The sequence below is a fragment of the Nelusetta ayraudi genome, unplaced genomic scaffold (assembly GCF_046127955.1).
Source record: "Nelusetta ayraudi isolate G7.1 ecotype Tasmania unplaced genomic scaffold, CSIRO-AGI_Nayr_v1 ptg000033l, whole genome shotgun sequence".
Classification (NCBI taxonomy): domain Eukaryota; kingdom Metazoa; phylum Chordata; class Actinopteri; order Tetraodontiformes; family Monacanthidae; genus Nelusetta; species Nelusetta ayraudi.
Window position 1 is genome coordinate 8,004,542 of NW_027466083.1, and position 15,066 is coordinate 8,019,607.

At 44.4% G+C, this 15,066-nt stretch overlaps 2 protein-coding genes across 3 annotated transcripts; both read right to left on the reverse strand.

Moving 5' to 3' along the window:
* Positions 1-119: 119 nt before the first annotated feature.
* On the reverse strand, positions 120-6,463 carry vdac1 (voltage-dependent anion channel 1). 2 transcript variants are annotated; one of them, XM_076032122.1, is made up of 9 exons: positions 6,349-6,463; positions 4,056-4,125; positions 3,678-3,727; positions 3,420-3,572; positions 3,102-3,154; positions 2,750-2,977; positions 1,858-2,008; positions 1,333-1,390; positions 120-1,201 (listed from the first exon to the last, which is right to left on the reverse strand). In XM_076032122.1, exons 2-9 carry the CDS (start codon positions 4,120-4,122, stop codon positions 1,110-1,112), a joined length of 852 nt encoding a protein of 283 aa, XP_075888237.1. In that variant the 5' UTR covers positions 4,123-4,125; positions 6,349-6,463; the 3' UTR covers positions 120-1,109. The 2 variants fall into 2 exon arrangements, with proteins under 2 accessions (XP_075888237.1, XP_075888238.1); XM_076032123.1 differs by lacking the exon at positions 6,349-6,463 and adding an exon at positions 4,884-5,018.
* Positions 6,464-7,269: 806 nt separating this feature from the next.
* elmod1 (ELMO/CED-12 domain containing 1) lies at positions 7,270-15,057 on the reverse strand. Its single transcript, XM_076032124.1, has 11 exons — positions 14,917-15,057; positions 14,424-14,495; positions 13,388-13,533; positions 13,207-13,235; positions 13,008-13,105; positions 12,591-12,720; positions 12,104-12,237; positions 11,935-12,003; positions 10,688-10,738; positions 9,919-10,052; positions 7,270-9,829 (listed from the first exon to the last, which is right to left on the reverse strand). The coding sequence occupies exons 2-11, from the start codon at positions 14,438-14,440 to the stop codon at positions 9,654-9,656; spliced, it is 984 nt and encodes a 327-aa protein (XP_075888239.1). The 5' UTR covers positions 14,441-14,495; positions 14,917-15,057; the 3' UTR covers positions 7,270-9,653.
* Positions 15,058-15,066: the final 9 nt, after the last annotated feature.

Here is a 15,066-nt window from a genome sequence, read left to right on the forward strand (position 1 = left end):
AAGCCTGATATAAAATTACCAGTATTGATTTCACATGAGAAGTTCAGTCTTGGAACGAAAGAAATAACGACAGAAAGAAAGAAAGAAAGAAAGAAAGAAAGAAAGAAAGGGACTCCAGACTGGTTCAAGATGTTCTTTATTTAACCCAGGTAATAACAATACTGTCAGGTACACTAGGCATCGTTCCCAAAACCACCTGTGGAAGACTATCATATTCCATCCTCTGCATTTATTTTCATCCTCCTTTCAAAACATACAGTAACGCTTTCAAGATAACCTCCACTGTGCGATAGGTTTGTAACTGTTTTGTCGTTGCCTTGTAAGACTTTGAGGGTGGATTAAACAATGCAAGACTGCCGACAATGTAACATTAAGTTAGCTAAACGTAACAAAAGACTCACGCCACAAATAAGACAGAACACAACATGTACACACTGGGGTTGTAGTGTCTCGTAGAGCTCCTAAAAGCTGCTGACATCAGGGACAACTAACCCTTTCCCATAATGTAACATATCAAGACGGAGACGAGAGCTCTCTGAAGTACAAGTATGAAAATAAAAGTTGCTTTCCCACAAGTTTGCAGCAAGGAGTGCTTGATGGTGCTCAACCATAGTACCCTCTGGTGGTGTACCGACTCAACTGCTGGGTGTGTCCAGCTGTTTTTGATTGTTTTGGGGTTGATCCAATTTAGATTTTTGTTCCCTTTCGCCTGTACAGGAAAGCAGAGACACACACAAATTAAAGCACTGCGTGTGTGTGTTTGTGTGTTTGTGTGTGTGGATGAAGTGAGACGTATTGGCGTCATTAACATACTCAAAGTGACCTTTCTTCTGCAAGTGCGACAATTCAAGAGAAACCCTTCAATATTCAACGCTCCCTGTTCAGGTTTTACATTTGGCTCCATTTTTAAACTATGTTCCCTTCAAGTGGTCCTTTAAAACCTTAAGATAGACAATGAACCTTCAAGTTGTCTTGTGACATTTCTAGGGAGAAGGGGGTTTGTGAGGCATATGCTAGGTAATAAAGGACTTTTTTTTTTCTTTTTTTCTTGGCGGGGTCAGGGGGTGGGGAATGTGTGTGAGTGCTGGTAGGTTGTGGGGCTCGTCGTCCTACGCCTGGAACTCCAGGCCCAGGCCGAGCTTGTGGCCACCAGCGTTGATGTTCTTGCCATCCAGGAGAGCTGAGAGCGTCAGCTTGATGCCTGCAGAAGTTGCACATTAGAACGAGTAACACATTAATATTTTAGACGCGCTGTTATCCTAACCAATAAATACGGCATAAAAATCACTTTCCCTTATCTTATTTGGAGGGGAAGTTATGCAGATCACCCACCTGGCTTAAGAGTCTGAGTGTAGCCCAAACCCACGAGGCTGGAGTTGTTCACCTTGGCCTGCACAAAAGACAAAAGACTCAAAAATGTAAAAAAAAAAAAAAAAAAACAACAACAACAACAACAAAATACATTTCGGAAGAAAAATACAATTGTAATTGTTTCAAAAGGTTGTTCAGGAGAATTGGCAGCCACAAAGAATTTGCCGTAGGAGGAAGTAGACAACAGGCACCTTGTCACACAACTTGTTCAACACAATTTGCATATTTGTCTGGGGTCGTTTTGTGTTCATGCTGCATTATTATTGTGGAGCAGGTCAGAGGACGCACCCTCGCAGTCATTTCCCTAAACCCCCTGCATCACTGCTTCTTGCATGTGTGCTGTGCGTTGCGTTGCATTGCATTGCATTGCATTGCAGGATGACAACAACAATAACGAAACATTTGCTGCAAGCAAACTTGGTGAAGCTTGAGCAACACATCTCCCAGATGTTGGGAAGAAGAGACAGGCGTCGGGACGCTACTCACGGAGAAAGACGCATCAGGGTCAATCTGGTACTTGGCCGCGATGCCGAAGCGGGTGTTGCTGTTTCCGGCAGTCCAGGCCAGGTTGACGGCCGTCTCCAGCTTGTCGTTTACCTTCTGGTAGATGGAACCGCCAAACTCGGTGCCGTCATTTCTGAGGAGGGAGAAAGTGAGGGACTGTGAGATTTTAAACTGAGCTCATGTCGACGCTATTATTTTCCATGGGTGACGTTTTCCCGGAAGAGGGATGGGGGAAAAAACAGGTTGCGTGAAATCTTCCTTTGCATGAGTGCTGTCACTAACGTAAAGCCTACATTACACTCTGTGTGACCCCGGCCAACCACTTTAGCTGCAGACTGAGGCGAACAGGCTTTGGCGAGGGGACACAGCAGGAAACGCCATCGACCGCACGCTCCCTCTACCCAGTCTGACACGAGCTCACAGTGGCCCTGTACGTCTGCCAAATACTCACTCCACCTCACTTGCAATATAGCAAATCCCATCACACGAGTGCAAAAATAACTGCCAGGCGCCCGTGTGACCGGCACGTCGCCAGAGCCGTTAACGCAGGCGGACAAGGCCGCGGAAACTGTTTAAAGACTCTGGTCTAGTCGAGGACAGTGGACTGTGATCGCCAGCTCTTCACTCCAGCGGCTCGCTCACTCCTGCTGCTAAACTGACACAATAAACCTTCAACAATAAAATGTGTAGAATTTACATCGGTATAAATGCACCAACCATTTTTGCTGCTGCATTTCTAAACCTGCGCAGAAGATTTCACAACGATGCTCGCCTTTGGTCTGGGCACATGAGCACATGCAGAAGCCGTAAAAGTCAACTGAAAAAAAAAGTTTTTTTCAAAAACAAGTGGGGGTGCTGTTTCATCGAGTCTTACACATTTGTGTGAAGCTGGAACTCGTCAGTCTTGAATCCGACTGCAAAGTTGCTCTGGGTGATCCTGTTCCTGCCAGCCTCGAAGGTCATCTGGTAGCCGGCCAGCCAGCCGTCGTAGCCCACCACAGCAGCGCCGTGGATGGCCGTGCCGTTGATGTCGTAGTTCACGTCGCAGCCGATGTTGATGTGGTCGACTTTGTAGCCCGACTTGAACTTGCCGCTTTTCTTGCTGGGGACACATTGAGCGGAGGGGGGCAGGACGGTTTAGCGCCTGACAGGTCAGGGACATGCGGAGGCCTCTCGAACGGCCTCTCATCCAGACTGACAGCGGCTCCGTTCTCAATTGTTCTTACCCAGTGTTGGGAGAGAAGGAGGAGTCGAACGTCAGCTTCAGTCCCTTGGCCAGCTGAGGAAAAGCGGGAAGAAAAATAAAAGAAAGGTTCAATTTCATCCCACGGACTGCGGGGGAAGCTGGAGCATCATCGGCCGACACGGCCGAGAGGAGCGTTGGCCTCAGCTGGACGCTGAGAGAACCAGCAGGGTCGCTGTCTGGCAGGAGCCCCCATGGAACTGGCTGCACTTCAATATATTTAATCTAAAGCCTCCATGAGATAAAAGTAGAGCCCATGTTAAGAGTCAACACTCTAAACTGACATTCCCCCATCACCAACCTGGTCCTCCACAGTGATCTCGGTGCCCAGGGTGTTGTCGGTGTTCCACTTTTCCGTAAAGGTCACTCCGTGCTCCGCCCACTTGTACTTAGTCTCCAGGGATCCTGCAACCTTGCTGGTCTCGGTGTTGGCAGAGCCGGTGCTGGTGAACTCCTGCACACAACAGTTTTAATAGCAGTTATTATGGGCAGGACAAACCTCCTGCAGGACGGAGACGCTGCCACATCAGCAGCAGGCAATTGGTGGGAAACAACTCACCAGTCCATTTTCAGACTTTGTTTTCAAGTCCAGCTTGATGAGCCCGAAGCCTTAAACAGAAAAATGAAGTCAGTCAACGTGTGAATTGTGTGCAGCGATAGCGCCTGAAATGAATTAGTCACTGGCTAATTTGCTGCCATTCAGGCCTAGAGGAGCGTGTGTGTCTGTTTCAATGAGAATTCCCTTCATATTGAAAAAACTCATTCAGCAGCAAAAAGACTGCACTAACATTGCGTTATGGAATTCAAAGAATGAGCTGCGCTCAAATCAACATGACTTTAAATCGTAGCAACAGGTTTTGCATTGCAGTCCAAATCATTCTCTCTTGGTCAAAAGGCTTATGATCAGACCGAGTGTCGCTGTTGTTGCGCTGCTCACCGTATCCCTTGGTGAAAACATCCTTGGCAGACTTTCCAAGGTCAACGTAAGTGGGAGGTACAGCCATGATCTGTAACAGCAAAGCACAGTCGAGCTGAGCTACATCAAAGAAAAGAATGCTTTCCCTCCAATGTTCAGCATCCAGGGGAGACACAGCGAGAGGAAAAGACGAGAGTGTGGGTCCTGGCACTCAGCTGCAGACTGACTGATGGGATGTGATGGGCTGAGCGAGAGGGCAACGCTGCTGAAAGGGAATAGTCAGAGTAAGCAGAAGTCACTGGTGGCTCGCAGGGATGTGAACCTGATGCGGTGACCGGCTCTTAATTGGTATATTTTCAACGGCACAACGTAAATCAAAAGCTTGAAACAGACCAGTGGGGGCAGCAAAAGGTCAGTGCCCTCGTACACTGTGTATCTGCTAGCACTTCTTCGACATGAACGTTTCCTAAGCAGCACGTTGTGTAAGACAATGATTTCATCACGCCAACAGCCAGCAAGTACAAATGTTCCACAGGAGGACCTTTGATAACATACACGTGAATGTTGACAGGAGATAGAAGCAGAATGGCATCACCTATGGCAGGTGAATAAGGACATTTGGCAACTCTGACAAGGGTTGAGGGGTCAACTTTGCAACACCAGCCAAAAAAAAAAAACAGAAAAAAAGATCAGTCTAAAGCAGTTCGGAAATGTTCCTGTGACAAAAACATTAATGTGATCAATAAATAGGCACAATAAAACCCAGATGATAGTTAACCCGCCTGTCACTAAAGTCTTTTGTGTAATTATTTCCTTTACATCTGTTTAACAGGAACGCAAACGGCTCACCTCTCACAGCTCCACCCTGTTCACTCCCAAATACTAAACCACTTTCACTTCATTTGCAGTGGCACTCTACACATGCTGCTTGCACCGCACTAGGATTATTCTGTACCTCCTTGCTCTACTACCCCAAAGGTCATGGGAGCACTTTCAGCTGTGTGGTTGCACAAGAACAGGAAGTGGACGAATGTCACTCATGGGCAATGACTGCTGACACTCTGGCAAACAGCATTCAATATACTACTGTGTCTTCCCAACAACTGTAGGTGTGTCTACTGTAAGCCAACACAAAGCTGTGTCCTCAAGGAGCTTCACGTTGCTTTGACGTAAGGTTATGGACTGCAAAGGACTGAAATTACCCGGAGACCCTATTAAAACCTGACCTACACTACCAGCAAGAGATTTGGACAAACCTTCTCATGTCATTTTGTTTTTGTCTTTGAAACTTTCTACACTGCAGATAGATACTGAAGACATCAAACACGTGAGCAAGATGTGTGTATTATGCAGCAAAAAAAACACGTTAAATAACTCTTAAAGAATTTAAATATAAAACGTGTTTGACTTACTTTACGCTTTTGTCTCCTACATAATTCCATGTGTGTTCATACGTAGTTTTGATGCCTTCATTGAGAAACTGCAATGTCGATAGTCAAGAGAATGAAGGAAAAGAAATGAAATTCATAGGGTGTATCCAAACTTTTGACTGGTGGTGTACGTGGTGACTTTAAAGCTTTATGTGCAGAACTCAGATATATATAGCCCAATTGTAGTAAATATCACACAAGGGAAACGCTGCATCGCTGGACCGTGAAAGAAGCGATGCACTTGACTTGACATCCCAGGCTGCTAGCTAGCATCGTCCAGAAGCACAACCTCAGCTTCACTCAGCGGGGTTATCAGCATTTCTCAAGTATTTTAACTAGTAACACCAAAACTGGAATATCCCCCTGGTGCCGACGCAGTGCGACAACTTAAATCAAAGAGCTTTGCTGGGGACTGTCAAGGCAGCGTTCCTCTGCCCTCGCCTGCTAACAGATTAGCTCGAGGCTAGCCGACCAGCTATCAAGGAGGACACGGGCAGACGTCCCCTCTATAAACGCTGAATGGCAAGCCGACAAGGCGGCGAGCTTTCAAGGTGTCGAGAGGGCAAGGACCTCAATCCAGACAAGCCAATTCCTTTACACATTCGCGAAGTAGCGCATGGCGCTGGCCATCGGGGTTCACGACCGCGCCGCGGGACGATCTTAGCCGTGAGGCTAACAGCAGTTGGCTAAGCAGCGTCTGCGGGCCTGGCTGTCATCGCTGCAGTCACGTCGAGCTGCAACTCCGACCAATAAAGCCGCAGCTGACACCGACCGTTTCTGGCGCAATGACACAAAGCCTAAGTCCGACGGCGGCGACTACGACGAAACTAAGCCGCGACCAACCACAAGCCGTGTGGCGCTTTGGCAAAAGTTATTGAACATACCTCTGCGTTCTCTTCTCCGGCGGTCCTGAAACGAGAAGGGGCTTGTCGACGGCACAAAGGGAGGAGAGATGAGGGAGGTGGCGTGACGTCATGTGCGTAGCGCGACGTGACGTGAAATACGTCACGCACGGAACATCGAGGGGTCGAAGATTTCAATGGCAAGCCGCCTTTAAAACATTTAATAACTAATGTAGATGTGTGTTACAGATATAAATATAATTTAATTCTTCCTGTTAAAAAAAAGAACTTTTCAGATATGGTCAACGTTATCCTTGCTATCCACAATTGTCATTTTAGATATCAACAAAGATGATCAAATGACTTCTGCCATTCATGTGTATGGAGTTTGTCATTAGGGATATCTTCAATTCAATTGCAGATATCCGTAAATCATATTGCAGATATCCACAACTGAATTGTGACTAGCCGTATTCCCAGTTTTACATGTCTACATTTGAATTCTGACTAGCCACAATTCCAGTTCGAGATATCTTCATTTCCTCTCACTTACAGATATCTACACGTCCCTTTTTAGATGGCTTTAATTAAGTTTTGACCAGTCAAAATGTGGGGCGAGACGGTGGTGCATTGGTTAGCGCTGCCGCCTCACAGCAAGAAGGTCGTGGGTTGACAGATCTCTTTCTGCGTGGAGTTTGCATGTTCTCCCTGAGTCGGAATGTACTCTACATCACTAAGGTGTGTGTGTGTGTGTGTGTGTGTGTGTGTGTGTGTGTGTGTGTGTGTGTTTCAACTGGCATCTTCAATAGTATGTATTAGCCTCAGAAAAGCCTGTTACATATTTTGTCTTTAGCAATTTAGTGATTTATTTTTAATTATATGACAAAGAATTTCAGTCATTCCGAAAAAATAAGCTGTCATCTTACCCAAGTGCGAACAAAACTAAATTAAACTGCCATTCAGTTGTATTGACATTTGTTGTTGTTGTTTTTTATTGTGGTCTCAAAAAGTTACAGCACAGACAACAAATTATTTGCACAATTACAATATCAAGAAGAGTAAAGACTGCAATCATTAAAGAATCGTCATGCAGATTGTGTTGTGAGCTTTGAAGCAGAATATACAGCAACAAATCATCTACAGTATCATCATTGGACCTGTCGGACCGTAAACTCCTAAAACCACAGAGTACCTATTATTATTGTGAAGGAAATCAGCATCTTTTTCATCTTTAAAATAGTGCAAAGCTGAACATAGCAGAGCAAAGAAAATAACAAAGAAAGAACAAAATGCAAGCAGGAGATGAAAACAGTGCTGACGTTCACCGAGATAAACAAAGAAAGCATCACGTTGATGGGACGAAAGTCTGCAGGACCATTTAAAACACAGCAGCAGTAAGAAGGATTGAGGTTGCAACTTGAAACCAGACACTGTGGACATTTGCTAGTGCGGTCAGCACTTTATGATGTCGATGTCTGTGGATGGGAAACAAGGCGTTCACATGTTGAAGAGTCTTGGACTCTTGTGGTGCGTCACGCTTGATTCTCAGCATCAGGGCCTGTTTTTAGATTGGTCAGCACTGACTGGCAGGTCAGGGCCTCCATCGTTAGCATTTAGTGTAGCTTATCATTTGATATAGCTTGGCATTTAGCGTAGCTTGATTACTGCTTTTGCCGATTCTGTGGGAATGAGCTCCACATTCAGTTCAACTGTGTCGTCTACGGCTGCTGTTCTCTGAGAAGATGATTCGCTGCTGCCTTTGGTGTTGAGAGGCGAGACCACATTCACGTGTTCGGAGGGTTATTCCCCTCCCCCGAAAATTCCACCACAGCCTGCAATGTCTTTGGCTTCAATGAAAACAGAAACAAAATTGTTTTGGATCATGAAATCATGCAGCAGTCAGACTGTGTTTTGCAGAAGATGCAACTGAACACAGTGACCAGGAGGAGCAGCTGTGATATCGACAGAGGAGCGATGCTGAGGCACGCCTGGTCAATACATTTAAAGGAAGAAAAAAAAAAAACGCTCATGGTGATGAACGTTGAAACCATTGCTTTGGCTGAGACAACAGTGGACACGGACGGCATCACATTCGATGGGTTAATAAAAACACTCAAACAATCATGAGTGACAATCATAACAGAATCTGTGCATGGTGTCAAAGTAAAGGCAAAACAATGTTTGCAAACCTGCCAAATAAAAGTTCCTGAAATATTTTACTGTTAGCGACAGGTGTGAAAAGTTTTGTTTATGTTTTTAAGGTACATCTCCACGTTTTTCATATAATCGTCTGCTATTAATGTGTCAACACATTTTTACATATTGAATTATATTCTATCAAATTCAATTTTATGTTAAATTCTTAACTTTTTAGTGTTCAGACTCTAAACTCTTAACTGGGTGTTTTTCCCCTCTCAGAATTCACATTTTTCAGAAAGGTAAAAATATAATGAAGCACTTGGTGATAAGAAAGCACATTGCTTACAAATATCTACATTTTTATGATTGAGAATAAGAACTGAATTTTATATTTCCTTAAGTAAATAACTGCCTTTGCAGATTACCAGCTAACGGACCACAATGCTTTCTAAACATTCCATTCCATTTCTTCAAGTGAAATATTTCCGAAAGATATTTTGCAGGTTTGCAACACGTACATTTCAGCTTTGCTGCTGTGAGTGTAAAGTTCTATACATTTGACGTTTTGGCATTTCTTTTTTTTTGTTCATGTGTTTGGTGATGTGAGAAACACAATACAATCTCTACTATTGAGCTAGCGCATAGAGTCAAGAGAAGAAGAAAGAAAATGGTTTGTTCCGATCGGTGACTGCAACATCAATTAAACGCACTGATAAAAGCTTTAAAATTACATTATATATATTTATATATATCTATATATTTATATATTATATGAAGATGTTTTGATTACAAAATACTGTTTGCGATGTGTTGGAGCCCATATTCGATCTGTTTTACAATCGTCAAAGATTATTAAAGCAACAGATGAGTCAGTGACTGTGTGGGTGTGGCCGCCTCATGCTCAGCTACAATCGCTATGTTCATCTGGGATGCTGGTGGCAAAACGCTGCAGTGACGGCATAGAGGCTGTGTGCGTGTGTGTGTGTGTGTGTGTGTGTGTGTGTGTGTGTGTGTGTGTGTGTGTTTGGAGGTTTTGGCAGTGACGCGACATGATGTTAGATGAGGAAGAGGGTGAGGAGGTAAGGAGAGTTTCCACATGTTTGGCCAGCAGTGTGATGGTTGTGTGATTTTCTTTCTTTTTTTTGGCCTACTAGTGTTAAGGGGAGGGGCCCAGAGGAGGGAGGGCAGGTGTAAGTGTGCGTGTGCGTTTAGAGGTTGACCAAGTGGAGGTCGGAGGCAGAGAAGTGGGGGCAGAGAGCCATATCCATGTTCTTCAGCTGCCGCAGGATCCTCCGGTGGAACTTGGAACGGACCCTGTTGAACTCCATGATGTCGCTGGGGTCCTCCTCCACCCAGAAACGGTGAAACTCCTGCATCAGGTAACCTGCAAGGAGACAGAGCGGGAGAGGGAGAGGCGTGTTTAATGACTGTCTGGAGAGTCAAGACGTACGGATCCCACTGACGTGGACTCACAGAAGGTCTGCTGGAAGTGCGGCAGGCTGGGCATCTCCGGAGCCACATTGTACAGGTGGGTCTTCAAGGCTCCACTCATGAGCAGGGAGTAGGCCAGGTCTGTGATGTTGATGCCCACGATGGCGAAGGAATAGCTGAGGGAAGAGTCAATATGTTGGTATCATCTTGTAGTGCGTTCAGCAGCAGAAGATGCTCAAACCCTACACAACTTAATGTTTTAGTTTTTCGTCCTAGAATCTAATTCTAATGAAGCAGTTTTGCATTATTGTGTATATATAAAAATACAACTCTTTAGATTTTTAGAAATCAGCATATTTAGCCCTTTGTTGACAGCCTCCTCCTTATATTGTTGCTTTGTTGGATCATTCACACATTTGGTAGGGAACAAAAACAAGGTTTGGTGGTGTATGAATGTGTGTGTGAATGGGTGAATGAGAGGCCTTTGTAAATCACTTTGGGGTACCGTGAAGGTGCTGGAAAATATATAAGTGCAGTCCATTTACCAAGGTGTGGTGGTGTCGCTAACCAAGGAGACGTATCACTATTAATATCAACATTGTTTGTAGTGGTGTTCATAGTGAACAAGGAGAGGAAGAGTAAAATGATAACAGTCTCTCCTGCGTGCACCTGCTCACTGTCTGTTGCTATTTGGGCCGTACCTCACACTCCCATCATTGCTAGTCCAGTATTTTTGCCTTCTACAAACGTGCATGCCCGCACACACACGCACACATGAGTCTTGTCCTGCATCACATGTGCAGACACTTACCCAATAGCTTTATCCAGGCTCTTCTGTTCCCAATCAGTCTTATTTGTCTCACTGCAGAGAACAAACATGAACTTTAACTTTAATTCTTGACAACTGCCAGGTTTATATTTCAGAGTTTTGAGTTCAGATTGTTGAACTAAATTAAATTATATCAGATTATACTGCATTTTATTTTTATTTTTTTTACTGATATGGAGCACAAAGCATTTGTGTGCTCTTAAGTAGCCAATGAGATATTTAGGATTAGAAATGGTTTACATTTTAGCTGTGCCTTTGTAATGTTTAAATTTGTTGCAAGGTGTAGTATAATATGTATAAAACATTTTTTTTTTGTCGTTATACATTTTTATCAGAATTAAACTAGTGTCTTTCCGTTTGTTTCATTTTCTTGAATGCTGCAGACGAGAATGTTGAAAATATGTCCGTTACAATAAGACACATGATGAGGATGAAAGCACAGCCGGGTGTTCGCATATGCATAAATCAGGCTTAGTGCAGCTCTCGGTGCATAAAAAAACATCAGCGCATGACGTGAAAGAAATGGAAGTGAAATCTGGTACCTTGTCTTTCTGTGTGCATGTGAAAAGTCAGAGTGGCAGGCATGGGCAGAGAAGAGGAAGTGGAGGTGGTGGAGGAGATAAAAGAAGGAGAATCTTCACTTGTGAAAATGAGACTGTTGGCTCACTGAGATGCCGATGATGGCAAACAATACAAGCGGCAGTGGCCGAGAAAAGATGAAGCAGTGAATGACATCGAGCTGCAGGAGTGGATATAATCAAGCAGAATGCCGTGAATGCAAAGTCACACACGAGTGTCAGCACTTTGAAAGTGAAAGGGATACACTACATGTCTGGTAGAAAGACTTTGAATTTTTTTTTTTTATCTTTTCACAGTACTGGCCAGAGCGGAGGAGCTAATGTTGTGGCTAAGGCCACTAACTTATCTATAAACCACCCAATTGTAATGTTACAAGTAATGCAAAAACAATGAAGCTTTTCCAAAGCCACAATTAGAGCATGTGCACATGCAGTGCAGTGGTTTAAACATCAATGGCTTAACATTGCAAAAACAGCCAAACCACTGGAACACTCGCACAATCGCCATCTCAATATTCTAACTCCGTCACAATCCCGACTTTTAACATTAAAAAACTCTGTGTGAAAAGTCTTTGTACATCACAGACATTTGGTGTATTCCTTAAATGTGATTATGGCTGTGGCCCAAAAGGATGAAGAGGCTGAACGTACTTGTGCTTTGGTTGCAGGGAGTCGTGGAGCATCTGCAGAGCTGTGGTCTTGTCATGTTCTGCAAAATACCTGCGGGGCAGCGGAAGCTTCATGGATTAGAATCTGCCCTGTTTGGTTGCTGAAATAACTTTGCAGCACAGCAGGAGCGAAGAGAGAAGAGAGAGCTTACAGCAGGTTGTGGAGACCCAGGAGGCCCATGCCCCTGAAATCGGTTTTAGGATCGCTGCCCTGAAAACCAATTTCACACCACTGTTTGGAGATGCGGCCATTCAGTGGTGTGTCAGGACGCAGTTCCTTCCACAGCTGTGATGCAAGCAGACCGCAGATCAGAGCAAGCCAAGAGTCTAGTCAGATTCTTTCTCACTTGTGTAGAATAGAAAAACGAAATCTTTCACTTGCCAAAAAAAATCCATAAAATAAAAATAGAAATTGAACCAAGCAAATAAATACTTAGGTTACATAAAATGGATAGAATTTATATGTAACCCCAGTGATTTACCCACTGGCTGTTAAATTTGGTATCTTACTATATGGAACCAAATTTAATATTTGATTTTTATCTTTTACCTTCTTTAACTTGATCAATTTTTACAGGTCAACAGCAAAATAATAACAAAACAATTTAATGACACCCCCTCATTCAAAGAGCTGTCTACCTTCATCAGCATCTCCTCGTGCTCTGGGTTCTCACAGTCGTAAGGTTCCCGGCGCAGCTTCTCCACCTTGGACACCAGGCTCCTGTAGCCCACGATCTGCAGCAGGCTGGACTGCAGAGAGATGCCAAGCCTGGGGACACACAGCAGCAGCAGCACACAGAAGAGTTGTTTGTATCAGAGCAAACCTAAGAGCTGCCAAATCATCGAGTGGTTGTTGCTGTCTGGCACGAGGGCTGGTCAGAAATGAGTGTTGAGGAGGGCGTGTTATTTTAGTCTGTCCGTGTTACTTCTTTAATTTAACATCCACGTTTTCTCAGCTCGGTAAAGTGTTGATTTAATTTAATTTAATTGGCCACAACGCCTCGCCACGAAGTGTTAAAGCGGCAAGGACGTGAAGTGTAAGTGAATGTGTCTCACTGTGGGTTGGTGTCGGGGTTGATCCTCTTCAGAGTCATGATGTCATCGATGGTCTTCTCCACTTTCTCAGGGTGGATGCTCAGGGCCGACTGCAGCAGCTACAAACAGCAAGAGCAAACAGATTCAAGCAGAGGAGGCGAAAGTGGGACACATCTGTGGGAGGATTTCAGTACACCCGCACACAGTTCAAAGCTCTTACCTCATTCCTGGAGTACCTCAGTGATGATTCTGTTTTTGTTTTTGTTTTTTTATGTTTTTAAAGGAAAATAAAATAAGATAAGCAGTCTTAGTTCATTTGTTAAAATGTGACCATATTGTCAAAGAAAAGTAAAGGAGGAAGAAAAAGAGGACTGATGGCAGAATGTGCTGGCAAGACCTACCTATCTTCAGGGTCCTGCGAGCTCCATGCTTGTTGTTGTAACAGATCCGCTGGAGCTCGCAGCGACCTGTGAATTTTCTGGTGACGAACTTCAAACCTCTCCACAGAAGTTTGCAGTAGAGAAACAGGAAGAACTGGGTCACCACTCTGGAGAGGGGAACAAAGAAGGAGGAGGAATGAGGTTGATGGACACATTTTACACTCATGCTGCTGCACATGCTACAGTTGTCTGTGGAAATACTGGTTGCTTATGCGGTGACTTTCTTAGGTCATATGTCTAGTGTTCCATTGTTAGACAGATTAATGTGTGTGGGCCTGAGGGGTTCTTCGGATGATTTTCTATGTTCCTCTTTTCTATCGGAGAAGAACTAGAAGGACAGAAAGGAAAGTTAAAGGGTAAAATAATATTTCTTCTTGCGTACCAGGTTAAATTCCAGCAGATGAAAGTGTGCTATTTTTTACATGTAATGGAGATGTGTGTCTTGGGAAATGACCCACTAAGCTGCAGCAGAGGCTAGCCTTCACACACATTATTATACTCTAATTAAGGGACTCCCTAATTATGTAACATACATTCAGGGACAGAAGGTTTGTTAGTGATGTAAAATGTAGCTGACCTGTACCATTTCCAACATTGCCATTAACAACGCCAAGTATGTGCATTTTTGTTCTTGGCAAAATGGATGTGAGGAAAAATCTCAATTTAAAGCTGAGTTTTAGGATATGTTGAAACTAAACTGGAACTGGAACTAACCGAGTACATCTGTGTTTGATGGTTGATTCTGAGCAGACCCGTTCAAGACCCCGTTCAAGACTCAGACCCGCCACCTCCGCAAACCATAATCGACAGCCGCTATTGCGGGATCAATCCAGCGCTAGTTGGAGCGTTGGCTCCAAACGAAGCAGTATTTGTGGCAAACGAGTCCTCTCAGGTAGTCGATGACATGAAATGAATGCGCACCGTGAATCCCCTCAAAGACAAATGCGTAGGGAAAATAATAATCACCTAATGACTTGCTAAAATGGAGTCCACTTACCTTAGAAAATGCTTCATCTTGTCTGCAATCGGCTCTCGAGTGTCTCGGGTAATGAGTTAGAAGAACGATGTCCTGGAAACAGAGGAGATTCAGCGGGTGGAAGAGTGCGGAAGAGGCCGGACAGAGCAGCGAGCCTCGGGCCCAGCGGATCCTGGTGCTGTCCGTGGTGCTGAGCGAGACGCGCGCTCGGCTTCAGCCCGACGGAGGCTTCCTATTGGTCACTGGTCACCGAGGCTCGCGCACGAACCAAAAACAAAACCTGAGCCATTTCATTAAAAAAAAAAAAAAAAAAAGAAAAGAAAGAAAGAAAAACGTTGGAAAACGGAACCCTGAAAAAAAAAGACTTTTCAATCAATCGTCTTCGGCGTGATTTATCGTTAGTACCCTGCGTAATCCAGCAGACGGCGCAGGTAACGGCTCGCTGCGGTCAAGGTAAAAATAAACGACATTGCAATAAAAATAAAATCCCAGTTTATCTTTTCTCTCCTCTTACCCTTCTATGGTCCTCCAGAGGATAGATTACGGGTCGGACGCGGCTTTGGGAGCCTTTCACTCGGTCATACTCGAAAGCTTCTCCTCCATGATGTCGGCTGAGGACTGGGGACGAAGAGGTGCGATGTGGGACAACGTCCACTGGGGGCGC

Coding starts and splice junctions, on each gene's coding strand:
- elmod1 (XM_076032124.1), bottom strand. Junction 13,236..13,387: donor TCGCAGGACCCTGAAGATAG/GTAGGTCTTGCC, acceptor AAACAAAAACAG/AATCATCACTGAGGTACTCC. Junction 10,739..11,934: donor TCCCTGCAACCAAAGCACAA/GTACGTTCAGCC, acceptor TGTTCTCTGCAG/TGAGACAAATAAGACTGATT.
- vdac1 (XM_076032122.1), bottom strand. CDS start 4,122: ATGGCTGTACCTCCCACTTACGTTGACCTTGGAAAGTCTGCCAAGGAT. Junction 3,728..4,055: donor TGTTTTCACCAAGGGATACG/GTGAGCAGCGCA, acceptor TTTCTGTTTAAG/GCTTCGGGCTCATCAAGCTG. Junction 3,155..3,419: donor AGATCACTGTGGAGGACCAG/GTTGGTGATGGG, acceptor GCTTTTCCTCAG/CTGGCCAAGGGACTGAAGCT.